The sequence below is a fragment of the Labeo rohita genome, chromosome 1, assembly GCF_022985175.1.
Source record: "Labeo rohita strain BAU-BD-2019 chromosome 1, IGBB_LRoh.1.0, whole genome shotgun sequence".
NCBI classification, from domain to species: domain Eukaryota; kingdom Metazoa; phylum Chordata; class Actinopteri; order Cypriniformes; family Cyprinidae; genus Labeo; species Labeo rohita.
Genome location: NC_066869.1, coordinates 22,820,906 through 22,837,539, shown reverse-complemented (window position 1 = coordinate 22,837,539; position 16,634 = coordinate 22,820,906). Strand labels below are relative to the sequence as shown.

Here is a 16,634-nt window from a genome sequence, read left to right as displayed (position 1 = left end):
CTTAAATGTCAAAAAGCACAACCTTAACTCTTGTTCCATAAATGTGTGGCATGTGATATTTAGCCTACTGCCTGTGTTAGAATGGTGAACTATTTGTTTCTTGGGAAAGGCTGATTAAGCTTTAGATTAATATTAGAACGTTATGTTTATAGTTACCCCAGTAGCCATCCTTTAACACTTTAACAGAGCAATTTGATGTTGATTGAGATATTTTAAAATAAACAGTCATCATGAGTCATCAATACCAATGAAATAATTTTATTCTTCCAACCTAAATCTTATTCCTAAATATAGAGGAGACTAGCACTGGACCGTCTATTTATGTTAGTGCTCCAGCCTTCAGCTGTCCCTTCTATATTTTCTCTACCAGATGGGAGTCTCCATTCATAGACAAGCCTTAACAGAGCACTACACCAATTCAGGCTAGCAAGTCTGCATAAACAAAGGCAACAGGATACATATGTCAGAGGTGTGGCTAGAGGACCCCTCCCATCCCAGCATGCATCTGTCTCTGTGCAATGCTTATGCTCATGAGTAGGTTGTGGGAGGGATGCAGAGACCTTGTTGGAATGCAAAATGGTTAAGAAACAATAGCAATAGTTCTGCCATTACAAATATTATCTGTCTCTCTAAATGTTAAAGATGTTTGTTAAAGAAGTCCTTAACCTTCACATTTTACCTCCCTTTTATGTGATCCTCCAGTCTGGTGTGGTGTGTTGCCAGTGGCCACTGAATGCAGATAGTGAAAGCTCATGAGGCTGCTCTGATTCTTTATTAATGCCACCAGAGATTAGTCAGCTCCTCTGAAAAACAGGTGACTAAAACACACCTACGCATGTCTTCTTCATGCTATGATTCTCTATGTTGTAATACTGAGTTTCTCTGATATCCATAATGGTCATATTCTTGCTCTTAGTGGCAACTGTTGTAACTGTGGCAGAAATGTCCTTTTCACTTTTAAAGTTTCTGTTTCTTTCATGTTTTATGGTGGGTTGGGGCGCTCAAACAGACATTTTTATAACACTACAAAACCACTGTTTGCACTTTTTGATCTTCCGTTTATCATTTAACAACAGAGTAGGATGATCACGCTTTTTATATTAAAAAAATCAATATTTTATACTATTATGTTAGTAAATAAATCCAAAAATCCAGCTCTTCACACTCCTGCAGTTCTGTTGTTTGCTCACTTAAATTCTGACGGTCTTATCTTGTCGGAACTGCGGAGGCTGACTGTCAGATGAACATCTGGAATTTAAAGGATCATACCAGTGTAGCCAACTTTCTGTCACTCTGGCCATACCTTTTTTGAAAGCATGTAATTGGCTTTGATGAAGTGTTTACTTCACTGTTTTGATTTGTAATCTCATTCTCTCATTGTTTTTACTGAACAGAGTCTAGAGTGAACATACCTTTTTGAGTAAATGAAAACTAAAGAATATTTAATGCATTTTACACAGAGTGTTTTGTATATGTAAATATATTATAATCATTATTTTATATATTAAAATAAAATATTACATTTTAAAACTTTCCTTGATTTTTTTCCAAAATAGAAGGGAAAAAAGGTTGAGGAAAACATTCCAGGATTGTTCTCCATATAGTGGACTTCAATGGTGGGCAACGGTTTTGAAGGTCCAAATTGCAGTATCAATGCAGCTCTACACGAGGGCTCTACACGATCCCAACCGAGGAATCTTATCTAGTGAAACAATCAATCATTTTCTTAAAACAATAAAAATTTGTATACTTTTCAACCACAAATACTCGTCTTGCACCAGCCCGATCTCGCATTACGTAAAGATGTTGGAAAGGTCAAGCGTGATGTAGATGGAAGTACCTACCCATTGTTTACAAAGCGTACGTGCAAAGAAAGTCAAACGCCCTTTACCAAAAAAAAAGGTAAAACAACGATGTCGGGTGATTTTGAAGATGGAGGAAAAAATGAGATGGAGTTTTTCACCCTACCCTAACTTTTTGAACCGAAATACACAAATGAAGAACTAAACACGCGTGACCTTTCCAACATGATTATGTAATGCGCAAAGACACATATGCGCATCAAAGAGCTAGTGCAAGATGAGCATTTGTGGCTAAAAAGTATAGAAATTTTAATTTTTTAAAAACGTTTTGCTACATAAGACCCTTACTCCCTGGCTGGGATGATATTGAGCCCTTTAAAGCTGCACTGAAACTGCAATTTGGACCTTCAAACCATTGATCCCCATTGATGAAGTCCACTATATGGAGAAAAATACTGGACTGTTTTCCTCAAAAACCTTAATTTCCTTGTGACTGAAAAAAGAAAGACATGAACATCTTGGATGACATGGGGTGAAATTATCAGGAAGTGAACTTCTCCTTTAAAAGCTAATGTAAATAGAAAAGGATTACTTTGATTTTTTTTTTCCTATTACTTTTTGCTGTGGTTGAATGATTTAATGATCTTCTCTTAAATTTATTGAAATTGTATTGAATAAGGATTGCTACTCTCATAATTGCACTGATATTATTGAAATTCATTTCACTATTCATTTATTGTTATAATTAAAATGTCCAATAAATACTAAACACCAACATCAATAATAAAACATCTAACTGGCATGATTATTTCCTCTCCAGGGATTGAATCTTGCGTGTTGTTGTGTGCTGTGGCAGGTCTAATTCAGTGGCTGAATCACATGGCAATGACTGGAGCCGGAGTAATGAGAGGCCATGAGCTCAAAGACCTGCTGTTTACATCGCACAGCTTCAGAATACAACCGACCATGAGATCAAATTGTGGATAATTTTTTGCTTACATCTATCACCTTGGATTTATCGATCTTTGTCTCTTACATACGGTAAGATCGGCAGCCTAATGCGCATTTGAATTGAATTAGTTTAGAAAATAGAGCTTATTCAAATTCAAACATAACTTCTAAATACTGCTAATATTATATAAAGCTAAATGATTCAGAAGCAACTGAATAGCGTTTGTTCAATTCACATTGCTGCCCCTTTTTATGTCGGTTGGCATGTTTTGTTTATGTTGCTACGCCATGCTTCTGCAGTAACGGGACACTGCCGCTATTGCACTGCCCACCAGACAGCATTAGGCTAAATGCTCTTAGACTCCAACAATTCCCATGAAACCAAGCCAGACCATACTTTCATTAGATATGTAAAATAATTACTGTAAATGCGTTCCGCACGGTCTTATTACACTGTGCTGAAAGACAATTAACCTCCCTGGTGAAAAAAACTGCATATGCTGGTAGGTATGTTTTGATGCTGGGATGCTGGTTAGGTACGTTTTGATGCTGGTTTAAGCTGGTCCTTAGCTGGTTTATCCTGGTCCTTAGCTAGTCTTGTTGCTGGTGAAGGACCAGCTTAAACCAGCATCAAAACATACCTATACAGCATCCCGCATCAAAACATACCTATTATAAGGGTGTAACTGTTTGAATAAGTTGTCTTTTAATGCTAAAGTCTTTATGAGCTTTTATAGTTTTATAACATTCAGTATAGTGTTAGATTTTTATTTTCAAAAATAATATAGCGTCTGTCATTCCGCTATAATGTGTTATAGAGATGCCTTTGCTCAGATGAGTTTCAGATGACTCTGTTACTCTTTCATGACCTTATTCATCACATGAGTATGGATGAATCCCCTAGGAAATCTCAATTAGATTAGCAGCTAACCACCATCACATGCAACCCATCAGCATACAAACCATTTTGCATCAAAATTAGAACACAAGCTATCCTAGATATGCACAATAATGACCTTTAGTTTCATTCACACTGTATACAACATTAATAAGCTCTAGGAATGCAGCAAATAAGCACACTTATTATTTGTTCTTCAATTTGCCTAATACAGTTAAGGTCAAAAGTTACATACACCATGCAGAATCTGCAAAATGTTAATTTAATTATTTTACCAAAATAACTAGAATCATACAAAATGCATGTTATTTTTATCTGATTGCTGACCTGAATAAGATATTTCACATAAAAGATGTTTACATAATAGCTCACAAGATAAAATAATGGTTGAATTTATAAAAATGACACCGTCTGTCATTTTACCTGAACGATCCACAGCTGTGTTTTTTATTTATTTATTTATTTTGTTAAATGATAGTTGTTCATTAGTTACTTGACTGACTGTTTGATTTTGAGATCCATCTTTTCACACTGAGAACAACTGAGGGACTCATGTGCAACTATTACAGAAGGTTCAAACACTCACTGATGCTTTAGAGGGAAACACAATGCAATTACAGCCACTGGTGTAAACTTTTGAACAGAATGAAGATGCTTACATTTGTCTTATTTTGCCTAAATGTCTTTTTTTCATTTAATGTTTCCCTTCAGAAGCTACAGAAAATACTTATATGTTTCCCAGAAGACAAAATAAGTTAAATTTACCCAAAAAGTTTCCTTTTGAAGCATCAGTGAGCGCTTGAACCTTCTGTAATAGTTGCATATATTTAACTATATGTAATGCCTTTTATGTGAAATATCTTGTTCAGGTCAGTACTAAATAAAAAATAATAATCCTTTGTATGATCCCTCTTATTTTGATAAAATAATTTACATTTTGCAGATTCTGCAAGGTGTATGTAAACTTTTGACCTCAGCGGTATGGATATACTTACCTCTCATTTACTTTCATGCGTAATGTTTACATTGTACTGTTTATTGCTGAGGTCTGATATTTGAACTCATATTTCAGGCAATCATGGGATGCCTCTTCCGAAGTGAGGAGATGTGTCTAGTCCAGCTCTTCCTCCAGTCCGGTTCGGCTTACAACTGCATCAGTGAGCTTGGAGAGTTGGGCTTAGTTGAATTCAGAGATGTGAGTTTGAAGGGTACACTAATGTTGAGAAGCTTGTGGTCAGAAAGATTTTATTTTTTACATCTATTGATTTGTTTTTTAAATTATTACTTTTATTCAGCAAGGATACGTAAAATGGATCAAAAGCGAGAGATAAGAATTTTACATTTAACTTTCTGTTTATCAAAGTATTATTTAATAATAATAACTATAAAAACAGTCCTGGTGAATGTAAAAGACTTCTTAAAAAATGTAAAAAACAGATAAAAACCCTGCCATCACATTTGCAGTCTGTGTTGTTGTGCTTTATCCCTTATTCGGTCTCTCTTGAACCCAATCTTCTCAGCTGAATCCAAATGTGAATGCCTTTCAAAGGAAGTTTGTTTCAGAAGTGAGAAGATGTGAAGAGCTGGAGAAAACCTTCAGTGAGTCTCTAAAACCAACCACTGTTTACCCCTCATGTTATGTAACCATTAAATATTCACCTTTAAGCAGAATAGTTGTAGCATAATCACTGTGCACATCCTCGATATGTTTTCCTCTCCCTACATTCCTCAGAGTATCTGGAGCAAGAGATCAGTCGTTCTATCTATCCTCCTCTGCAAGGGCCTTTACCTACAGCCACACCAATCCCATCAGCCCCACAGCCCAGAGAGCTGCTGTCCATTGAGGAGGAGAGCGAGAGGCTGGCCAGAGAACTCAGAGAGGTGAGAGGAGAAACGAGAAGTAGGTATTCCAGAAAGGATATCATGTATTGCAAGTGGTGATTTTGACCCAGTTTGCATATAGGTATCAAGGAACAGGGACAGTCTACGTAACCAGCTGACCCAACTCAGCCAGTACAGAGGGGTTCTGAAGCAGAGCATTTTGCTACCAACCTCACAGGTAAAAATATGGCTCGTAGCATGCTTACTTTCATGTCTCTCAGATATCCACCAATATTTCTCTTTTTTTCAAGGTTCCACCTGCAACTTTTGAGACCACAGCACTACTGGACAGCAGGCAAGATATGCGTTTGAGGTGAGGACAATATCCATTTAAAAGTGAGAGGGTAGCAACCATCATAATAGTGATAAAGGTTCCAAAAGTGATGCCATTTTGGGTTTCCCAAAACAAACTTCAGTGAACAGTTCTTAAAAGAACCATGTTTTTCTTAGTGTGATGAGCATTTTAATAATCTAAAGATTTTTTTTCCATTCTAAAGAATCTTTTGAATCTCACTGAATCTTTTTCGGTCTCAATGGAAAGGTTCCATGGATGTTAAAGTAGAAGTGCACTTCCTGAATGAAAATTTCCTGATAATTTACTCACCCCGATGTCATCCAAGATGTTCATGTCTTTCTTTCTTTAGCTGAAAATAAATAAAGGTTTTTAAGGAAAACATTCCAGGATTTTTCTCCATATACTAGATTTCAGTGGTCGCCAACTGGTTAAAGGTCCAAATGGCAGTTTCAGTGCAGCTTCAAAGGGCTCTACACGATCCCACCCAAGGAATACGATCTGTCATTTTTTTGAGAAAAATACAAATTTCTATACTTTTTACCACAAATGGTTAATCACGCGTGTGACGTAGGTGGAAGTACCGACCCGGTGTTTACAAAGCAACCCTGCAAAAAAATTCAAACCCCCCTTTTTTACAGACAAAGAACTAACCAAGTGTGACTTTTCCAACGTGATTACGCAATGCGTGAAGACGCACATCACAGAGTCAGTGCGTGATGACCATTTGTGGTTAAAAAGTATATACATTTTATTTATTATTTTTTTTTTAGAAAATGGCAGATTGTTCCGCAAGATAAGACCCTTATTCCTGGTCTGGGATTGTGTAGAGCATTTTGAAGCTGCATTGAAATTGCAATTTGGACCTTCAACACGCTGATTCCCGTTGAAGTTTTCTATGGAGAAAGATCCTCAAAAACCTATCTTTGTGACTGAAGAAAGAAAGACATGAACATCTTGGATGACACAGGGGTGTGTAAATTATCAGGAAATTTTCATTCCGGAAATAAACTTCTTCATTAAGGTTCATTGAACCGTCAATGTGAATAATGTACAAAAATGTGAATGTTACAGTGCGGTTAACAGCTGTTCTGTGAAGCAAAATGGTGTCATTTTAATAGAAATCTGTGCAATCAGGAATTTCGCATAAGTGCGAAAAAGTTGGCTTCACGGATTTCACTTATTTTCAAGTTGGTCAATTGAAGTTGTTTTCAGCTTGAACATGTACAAAATCTGTTTAAGGGGTTTTTGCCCTTACACAAAACTCACAGATTTCCATTGAAACAACTGAAATTGGCACACAAAATTAATCTTTAGGCAGTAGGTCGAAATATTTTAACATTTCAGGTATTAACAAGTACATAACCAGACACTTATAATGCTATTGACGTCATTCCTACACAGTTTTGTCACCGGTGTAGTTCATCCGTGGAAGGTTCCAGCATTCGAGAGGCTGCTTTGGAGGGCCTGCCGTGGATACATCATTGTAGACTTCTGGGAGATGGAGGAAAGGCTGGAAGTGCCAGACACTGTAAAAACGTTACAGTAACTAAATCAGATAACTCATTTTAATGAAACTGGCCATATACATCATATGTTTTTCTTGCTCACAGGGAGAGATGGTTCAGTGGAATGTCTTTGTGATCTCATTTTGGGGAGAGCAGATTGGGCAGAAAGTGAAGAAGATATGTGATTGGTACATTTATAGCTTCATTAAATTTAGTTATAGCTTACTATAGTGCACTTTCGTGATATCACTTATCTGTGTTTTCATAGTTTCCACACACAAACCTTCGTGTATCCAGAGGGTTTAGAGGAGAGAGAAGGAGTACTCCAAGGGCTGGAAAGCAGAATAGTAGACATCAAAATGGTGACTGGAATGTTTCTTTTATTACACAATGACATTCGCTTTGAAATAAGACCTTACAGTGGAACCCAAAACAACTCAGGCACTGCAGAAACACTTAAAATATATACATTTAATTCTATTCAATAACAAAATAACAAGTGTGACTATATTAGCATCCCCACCAGTGGACGAAATCGTCTGTTTAAGTGCACACTCATTTCTCTGTGCTTTTATCATTAAAGCTGTGGTGTGGACTCGGCCTTGTTGTGAACTCTACTCTTGTCTGTCTGCAGGTGCTGTCTCAGACAGAGCAGTATATGCAGCAGCTGCTCTCTCGCTGTGTGTGTCAAATGCCACAATGGAAGATACGTGTGCAGAAGTGTAAAGCTGTGCAGACAGTCCTTAACCTCTGCAGCCCTTCAGTCACAGACAAGTGTCTCATCGCAGAGGCCTGGTGCCCCGTAGCCAGACTTCCACTGCTCCAGAGCGCTCTGATAGAAGGAACGGTGAGATGAGACTATATAATAAACAGTTAGTCAAGTGTGATTTTCAAGTACTGAAGAACTATTAAGGGCGAGGGCTAAACATGAATGGAATTCCTTGTTTTCTCATACAGCAGGATTCGGAGTAGTAAATTTTCTTTTGTTTTTGACCTTTCTGCATCTTAGAGAAAGAGTGGTAGCAGTGTGGACTCTTTCTACAACCGTCTGCCTGCGCCCACATCTCCTCCAACACTCTTTAACACCAACACATTCACTTCCAACTTCCAGAACATCGTGGATGCCTATGGTGTGGCCAGTTACAGAGAGGTTAATCCAGGTAATCCACACACACTTTGTCACATGGAAGCAGACACAAGACATTTTAGTTAACTACAGTTTGAGATAAACAGCCCACGGAAGACATAAGGAAACCCATCCCAGTAAATGTCTTGTTTTGTTTTATCTTTTTTCAGCTGTGTACACCATTATTACTTTTCCCTTCTTGTTTGCGGTGATGTTTGGAGATGTTGGTCACGGTTTACTCATGACATTGGCAGCTCTGTGGATGATTCTAGAGGAAAGAGACCCTAAAATGAGGAGTAACACTAATGAGGTTTCTTTCATTTTCTATACATCTGAATCTTTGCAGCTGCCATCAAGACTAAAAAAGCAGCCATTTATTACGTTTTCAGTGTCACATATGTGACCCTGGACCACAAAACCAGTCATAAGGGTCAATTTTTTCAAATTGAGATTTATACATCATCTGAAAGCTGAATAAATAAGCTTTCCATCGATGTATGGTTTGTTATGATAGAACAATAATTGCTCGAGATACAACTATTTGAAAATCTGGAATCTGAGGGTGCAAAACAATTAAAATATTGAGAAAATCACCTTTAAAGTTGTCCAAATAAAGTTCTTAACATTGCATATTACTAATCAAAAATTAAGTTTTGATATATTTACAGTAGGAATTTTACAAAATATCTTCATGGAACATGATCTTTACTTAATTTCCTAATGATTTTTGGCATAAAACAAAAATCAATAATTTTGACCCATACAATGTATTTTTGGCTATTGCTACAAATATACCCCAGCGACTTAAGACTGGTTTTGTGGTCCAGGGTCACATATTAAAAACACATATAAAAGCTTTTTTGAACAAATGTTTTTTTGAGCAGCAAATCAGAATATTAAAATGATTTCTGAATAATCATGTGACTGGAGTACTGATGCTAAAATACAGCTTTGAAATCACAGGAATAAATGACATTTTAAAATATATTCAAATAGAAAACAGCTATTTTAAATAGTAAAAATATTTGGATTTTGCATATTTGGATCAAATATATGCAGGCTTTGTGAGCAGAAGAGACTTCTTTAAAAACATTAAACATCTTACTGTTGAAAAAAAGTGTAAATCATCCCAAATTATCCCAAACTTTTGAACAGTAGTGTATCAGTCTGCCTTCTTCGTCTCAGTCGCTTTCTAGAATGCACTTTATGGTTGTGCAGAATTTGTTAGTTTTTTCTCTGTGTGTCTTTTAGATTTGGCGATTGTTGTTTGGTGGGAGATATCTGATCCTTCTGATGGGGCTGTTCTCCATCTATACTGGGGCTGTTTATAATGAGTGCTTCAGTAAAGGACTCAGTCCTCTTTCTTCTGGCTGGCACCTCAAACCCATGATTCAGCACTACAACTGGAGGTACTTTTACACTATTACATCCATGGCAAAAATTAACTATAAGGTACATTTTAACGGAAAGAAAGACTGTAAAGGGTTAGTTCTCCCAAAAATGAAAATTCTGTCGTAATTTACTCACTCTCATGTCGTACCAAACCTGTAAGACTTTTGTTCAACTTAGAAACACAAATGAAGATATATTTAATTAAACCTAAGAAATTTCATTCCCTCCACTGAAAGTAAGTGCAACCATACGTTGATGCTTTAAAAAGTTCATAAATGCTTAAGAGCATTAAGATATAAAGAGCTTCCATTTGCCATATTTGATCAGCTTGATGTATGTGCATTTATCAATGTTTATATGCGAATAAAGGCCTAAATTAAATTGGTTTATTATATAAAGTGATCATGTTATTTCTGAAGACATAGATTAAACCACTCAGTTAATATGAATTACTTTTACAATGTCTTTATTAACTTTTTAAAGCATCAATGTTTTGGTTATGTGGACTTGAGTGAAGGGACAGAAATCAAAGTTGAACAAAAGTCTTTGGGTTTGGAATGACATATATATAAGTAATTGATGACAGAATTTAAATTTTTGGGTGAAGTATTCTTTTAAGATATGTGTATTTATTTTTCTGAAGTATTCACTGGGGTAAAAAAAAATTGACAACCAGCCTCAGTCTCCCCTATATCCTCCATCAACACAAAATATATACATCAAATGAAAATGAAACTGCAAATGTATTTTTTTCTACACTCCCAAATGACCCTTCAGAGCCTTCCACCCAGCTGCTAAATGAAATGCAATAGACAAAGCGCAGACATTTCTTTGATCTACAGTGCTTGTTTAATAAAAGGATACGGTGTGGTCACATTTACCATTGTTCAAAAAATTTTTACAGATGAAATTTAGTAATTTTAGTAGAAAAACTGGTTTTATTACCCCCAAAATTACCCAAACAGGTTTAACAACAGGTTTAAGATGGACATATAAATTCACCACATTGACCAACAGAAAGGTACTTGGTTTGAAAGTGTGTTCTGTGTGAGCTGTGTTTCATACATCACTAAATTATTGACAACAGACAATGGACACTAATGTGAATGTGTATACTCTGTAAAACTCCCTGATTGCCCTTATTTTACATTCATACTCACTTTTGTCTTCTTTCTTCTGGGCCGTTTCAGCGATGAAACTCTGAGGAGCAACCAGTACCTCACTTTGGATCCGAACATAACTGGAGTATTCCAGGGACCATATCCGTTTGGCATTGACCCGGTAACTAGGCCTTTAATTAAAGGAATAGTTCACCTAAAAAAAAAATAAATTTGGTCATTAATTACTTGCGTTTCTGGGTCTGGGAACATTTCAGTGACACTGCTGCCTATGAAGGGTCAGAAGGCTCTCAGATTTCTTTAAAAAATATTGTAATTTGTGTTACAAAGATGAGCGAAGGTTTTACGGATTCGGAACGACATGAGGGTGGGTAATTAATGACAGAATTTTCATTTTTGGATGAACTATTCCTTTAAATCACCCTTGTGTCTAGCTCACTCTGAGGTTTGGATTTGACTGTATTTCATTTTCTGATTCTTAGATCTGGAGCCTTGCCAATAACCACCTCACCTTCCTCAATTCCTATAAGATGAAGATGTCTGTCATCATCGGGGTCATCCACATGACTTTTGGAGTCTGCTTATCCTTCTTCAACTACATGTGAGTCATAAAGTAAGATTCATTTTTGTTTACATTGCTTTGCTTTATATTCTGATCTGTTCTGTGAATTTTCAAAAAGCGAAAACTTTTTTTTGTCGCATTTTAATGTCACTCTTTCTCCTCAGGTACTCTAGGGATGTGAGCAGCATGTTCCTGGTGTTGATTCCTGAGCTAGTGTTCATGCTGTGTCTTTTTGGGTACCTTGTCTTCATGGTGGTGTTTAAATGGATCGCGTTTGGCCCTCAGGATTCAGACCGTGCACCCAGCATCCTGATCCACTTCATTGACATGTTTGTGTTTGCTGAGAACCCAGACAACCCACCGCTTTATCCAGGACAGGTGAAACATTCATTCTTTAAGCTTTTGTGTACTGTACTATAGTTTTTCTGCCATGACTAATGCATACATGTCCTCTCACTGTGTTTAGATGATAGTGCAGAGAGTATTAGTGTGCTTGGCACTGCTGGCAGTTCCAGTGCTGTTACTGGGAAAACCACTCTTCTTGTACTTCAGGCACAGGAATAACAGGAGAATGGTAAGTAAATTTAAAAAAACACAAATGTAAAAGGAGAATATTTCAAGTTGGTTTAGCTAATGCTTTGCATATTCTAGAGCAAAAAAGACTGCAGAGTGTCCTATCCAGTAATTGTCATATTAGGCATTGCAATTTCTCCCATACTATGTCTGATAAAAGTTATTAACCTTGTTTTTAGTTACAGGAGGAACAGCGCCCCCTAGTCACGGATACCAGCTCTATAAACGCTCAACTAGGAGACCTAGAGGGAGGACGGGAAACAGAGGATCAGGTGAGAAAGAGAACAGGTCAAGACGTTTCACAAACAAAGCTCAGCTTTAAAAGAGTCAAGGACAGGGGTGAACGACTAACATTGTTTTAAAGCATTTACTTTTCATTCTTCTGTAGCGGAACTACTGAAATACGGTATGCTTTTCTTTTTGACCCTTACAGGAGTTTGATTGCACTGAGGTTTTTATGCACCAGGCGATCCACACCATAGAGTACTGCTTGGGCTGTATCTCCAACACCGCCTCGTACCTTCGACTTTGGGCCCTCAGCCTCGCACATGCACGTACGAAACACGTCTTACATGTTCATTTATCCACCTTAAATTTTTCAAGTCATTTGTAGCTTGAATGTGCAAGGCTAGTTTTAGTGTTTACTGCAGTTTGTTATTCCTCTCAAAGTCTCAAACAAATACAGAAAATACTTTCAAAATAAGGTGGATAGATGACATTATCTGTTGTAGATGCTTATTTAGTTCTGTGTTTGTGTGCGTTAGAGCTGTCTGAGGTTCTCTGGGTGATGGTGATGAGAATTTCACTCTCGTGGCAAGGCTATGTGGGATCTGTGGTTCTATCAGTCATCTTCTCCGTCTTCGCCATGCTCACTATCTCTATCCTGCTGGTAATGGAGGGGCTGTCAGCCTTCCTGCATGCTCTGCGTCTGCACTGGTGAGAAAATTGCATAGATATAAACCACCTAGTGCAGTGGTTCTCAACCAGGGGCTGGGACTTTTGAACACTTGAAACTTTTTTTTACTTTTGAACACTTTTGGACTTTTTTCAACACTAATTTTTTATGTTTTTTAAAGAATTCTCTTCTGCTCACCAAGCCTGCATTTATTTTATCCAAATGAAGTAAAAACGGTAATATTGTGAAATATTTTTACTATTTAAAATAACTGATTTCTATTTGAATAGATTTTAAAATGTAATTTATTCCTGTGATCAAAGCTACATTTTCAGATCATTACTTTTTTGAGTTTGAGTATTTTTAGGGACTTCAAATATTGGCTTTGACAAAGGTGGACCTTATGGTGAAAAGGTTGAGAACCATTTAACTAGTAACTGCTCTATCTAACTATCTGTCTATCTGCTCGATCTATAAGTCAATCTATTTGGTGACTATGTGACATTAAAGGGGTCATCGGATGCCCATTTTCCACAAGTTGATATAGTCTTATAGTCTATAGGGTCTTAATGAGAAGTCTATAATATACTTTGGATAAAAATTCTCAATGGTTGTGTAAAACAACACCCTTTTTACCTTGCCAAAATGGGCTCTGCAAAAATCATCTCATTCTGAGGGATTGTTCCTTTAAATGCAAATGAGCTCTGCTCGCCCCGCCCCTCTCTTCTCTCTGCTGCTCTGAGAGATTGTTTACTTTAGCGTGTTTAGCCACGAACCTTACTAACTAGCATGTTATTAGGAAAGGTGATTGCAGAGATTCATAAAAAAAACCTTATACTCACTTCTGCAGTAGGTGAAGCTGGATCACAAATTATTTGACGCATTTATGTAGATCGGGAGGCACATTCCCTTCACAAACAAATGTAATCCACTGCATCTACAGCAGCGCAGATGTCGGGAGTAAATGATGACCACTATGTTCATTATTACATCCAGCAACACAAAACCTCAGTCGCTCATTTAGAGATATTCTTGTCTAACGTACATCCCTGCTCCGACATTAAAACAATGGAGGTCGGACTGTTACAGCTGATCTGAGGTAAGACGCTCATGTCCCAACTATCATGGGAGCGGCCTCTGTCGGTGTGACGCCACACTGACAGGCATCTGAGAATGGCTCGATTTGAAAAAGGGAGTATTATTTTTACAGATTAATTAAAAAACACTTTTATTATTATACGGTAGATGTGTACATACACTGTCAACACACATTAATGTTTAAACAACATGTAAAAGTGAACTTTGCATCCGATGACCCCTTTAAATTAAATTAAATAGTAAATGCTTTTAAAATTACAGTTCAGTTCCTGGATTGAACTAAATTTGAATTGAGGCAGCAAATTAGAACAAAAAAATAAAAAAAATAAAAAGTAAAATTAATTTTTATATTTAAATTTAAAAAACTTCCAAACTTTAGTTAGAAAAAGCATAATTTGTTAAGACATTTTTTCACTTGTTTAAAAGAAAATATACAAGGTTAGAATATGCCAGAAAGCTATGTTACCTGTTGGAATTTCTTGGAATTGCAGTTCACCAAGTCCTCTTCCTTTAGTGCTTGGCTAGTTCCATGTAAATTCCAACTTAAATTTCTCCAAAAAGGAGAGATTTCTTCAGTTTTGAAATTTGTCCAACCATGTTACTCCAAAATAATACTAAATCATTTCCACTGAATGAAAAACTGCAAATGCTTCTATGTGGTAAAAACCTCTTTATTAGTCTTTGTTAATGTTAATTAATAAAAATACAATTAATTGTTAATGTTAGTTCACAGTGCATTAATTAATGTTAACAAACACAACAATAATGACATAGTAAATGCTGAAATTAAGATTAATAAATGCTGTAGAAGTATTGTTTCTTTTTAGTTTATGTTAACTAATTGTAAATTGTTACCAAAATAACCAGGTGTTGCCCAGATGCTGACAGAAAGTGTTTGCAGTAGAGAAATTGCTGTTTTGCAACAAATGACAAACATGTATTTGGGAATGGAGATGCAGTATGCACACTTTTATTCATCAAGTCCCATTGTAACAAGTAAATATTGCATGACAACAAGGCAACAACACAGGGATCATATAGTTCTGTGAGTTTATTACATGTCATTGATTGAGGTTTATAGCAGGTGTTAACAGTGATTCAACACATATTAAACACAGGACGGGATGGGGTGGGGTTGCTATAAACCAATAAGGTTCATTTGATAGAGAGACTAACCACCCCGGCCCTGCTTTTGTCATCACTGTGTCACACCCCCCACCACCACACACAACGCACTACATCACACCCGCCATTTACCACTCTATAGGGTCCCCCCCTGCGCACCCACCACAACCCTGCAGGGGGGCCTCAAAACTTACAGTATTTAAAAAACATACTGGTCAGCAAGTAAATTAAGGTTTCTTACATAGGATTTCTGCAGCTGACCTAGTGAGGAGTTATTAAGAATGTGAAAACCAAAGATTCCAAACATCCAGTGCCATTATGACATCATTTAGACTGGCCAGCAATTGACTCACAGTCTTAAAGAGACAGTGCACCCAAAACTATAAATTCTGTTATTTTAAACTCTGGTTTCTGCTATGCAAAAATAAAATATATGTGACCCTGGACCACAAAACCAGTCATAAGGGTCAAAAAAAAAAAAAAATTGATTGAGATTGAGATTTATACATCATCTGAAAGCTGAATAAATAAGCTGTCCATTGATGTATGGTTTGTTAGCATAGACAATATTTGGTCGAGACAGCTATTTGAAAATCTAAATATTGAGAAAATTGCCTTTACAGTTTGTCCAAATGAAGTTCTTAGCCATGCATTTTACTAATCCAAAATTAAGTTTTAATGTGATCAAGGTAGGAAACTTACATTATCTTCATGAAACATTATCTTTACTTAATATCCTAATGATTCTTGGCATAAAAGAAAAATTGATCATTTTGACCCATACAATGTATTTTTGGCTATTGATACAAATACACCCATGCTACTTTATTGTGAAGGCTTTACTGAATTTTTGAGGTGTTTGGAGCCTTACTCTTAATGAAGAGTTTAATTCCAATATATTTTTCCGAATTGTTGCAGGGTGGAGTTTCAAAACAAATTCTACAGAGGATCTGGATACAAGTTCAACCCTTTTTCCTTCGCATCAATTCAGCATCTTGAGTAAATGTAAATATTCCCTGTAAAAATGGTTTTATACTTCATTTTAAAGCTGGACTAGTTAACGTCTGGTAGTAAAGGATGATTCATTAGAGGTTTTGTTCACCGTGAAATAAAAATTGTCATTAACTCACCCTCATGTTGTTCCCTCACCAACCTGTATGACTTGGTTCTGTGGGGGAAAAAATATGTTTTGAAGAGAAGATACTCACTGCAGAGCCAATGGACGGAGCTTGACATTCCAACTCCCCTATAGGTGGAGATTTAAGGCCCAACCACACAGAGATCTTAATGCTGAGCATAATGTATGAATTGCAAAAATGCAGAATACTAATAAAGGCTTTTGTAACTTGGAACCTGAGAATATTTGTATTCTTCATGATCACGTTTTTTCACAACCCCTTCACATGCAGCAGG

At 36.7% G+C, this 16,634-nt stretch overlaps 1 protein-coding gene across 1 annotated transcript; it reads left to right on the top strand.

The window, feature by feature from the left end:
• The first annotated feature begins 702 nt into the window (after positions 1–702).
• tcirg1a (T cell immune regulator 1, ATPase H+ transporting V0 subunit a3a) lies at positions 703–16,592 on the top strand. Its single transcript, XM_051112376.1, has 22 exons — positions 703–814; positions 2,659–2,843; positions 4,724–4,846; positions 5,172–5,250; positions 5,384–5,532; positions 5,615–5,710; positions 5,784–5,845; positions 7,229–7,355; positions 7,438–7,520; positions 7,601–7,694; positions 7,967–8,179; positions 8,342–8,492; positions 8,629–8,768; positions 9,710–9,867; positions 11,041–11,131; positions 11,451–11,569; positions 11,695–11,908; positions 11,997–12,104; positions 12,283–12,375; positions 12,537–12,657; positions 12,868–13,039; positions 16,140–16,592. Exons 3-22 carry the CDS (start codon positions 4,730–4,732, stop codon positions 16,222–16,224), a joined length of 2,472 nt encoding a protein of 823 aa, XP_050968333.1. The 5' UTR covers positions 703–814; positions 2,659–2,843; positions 4,724–4,729; the 3' UTR covers positions 16,225–16,592.
• The last annotated feature ends 42 nt before the right edge of the window (positions 16,593–16,634 follow it).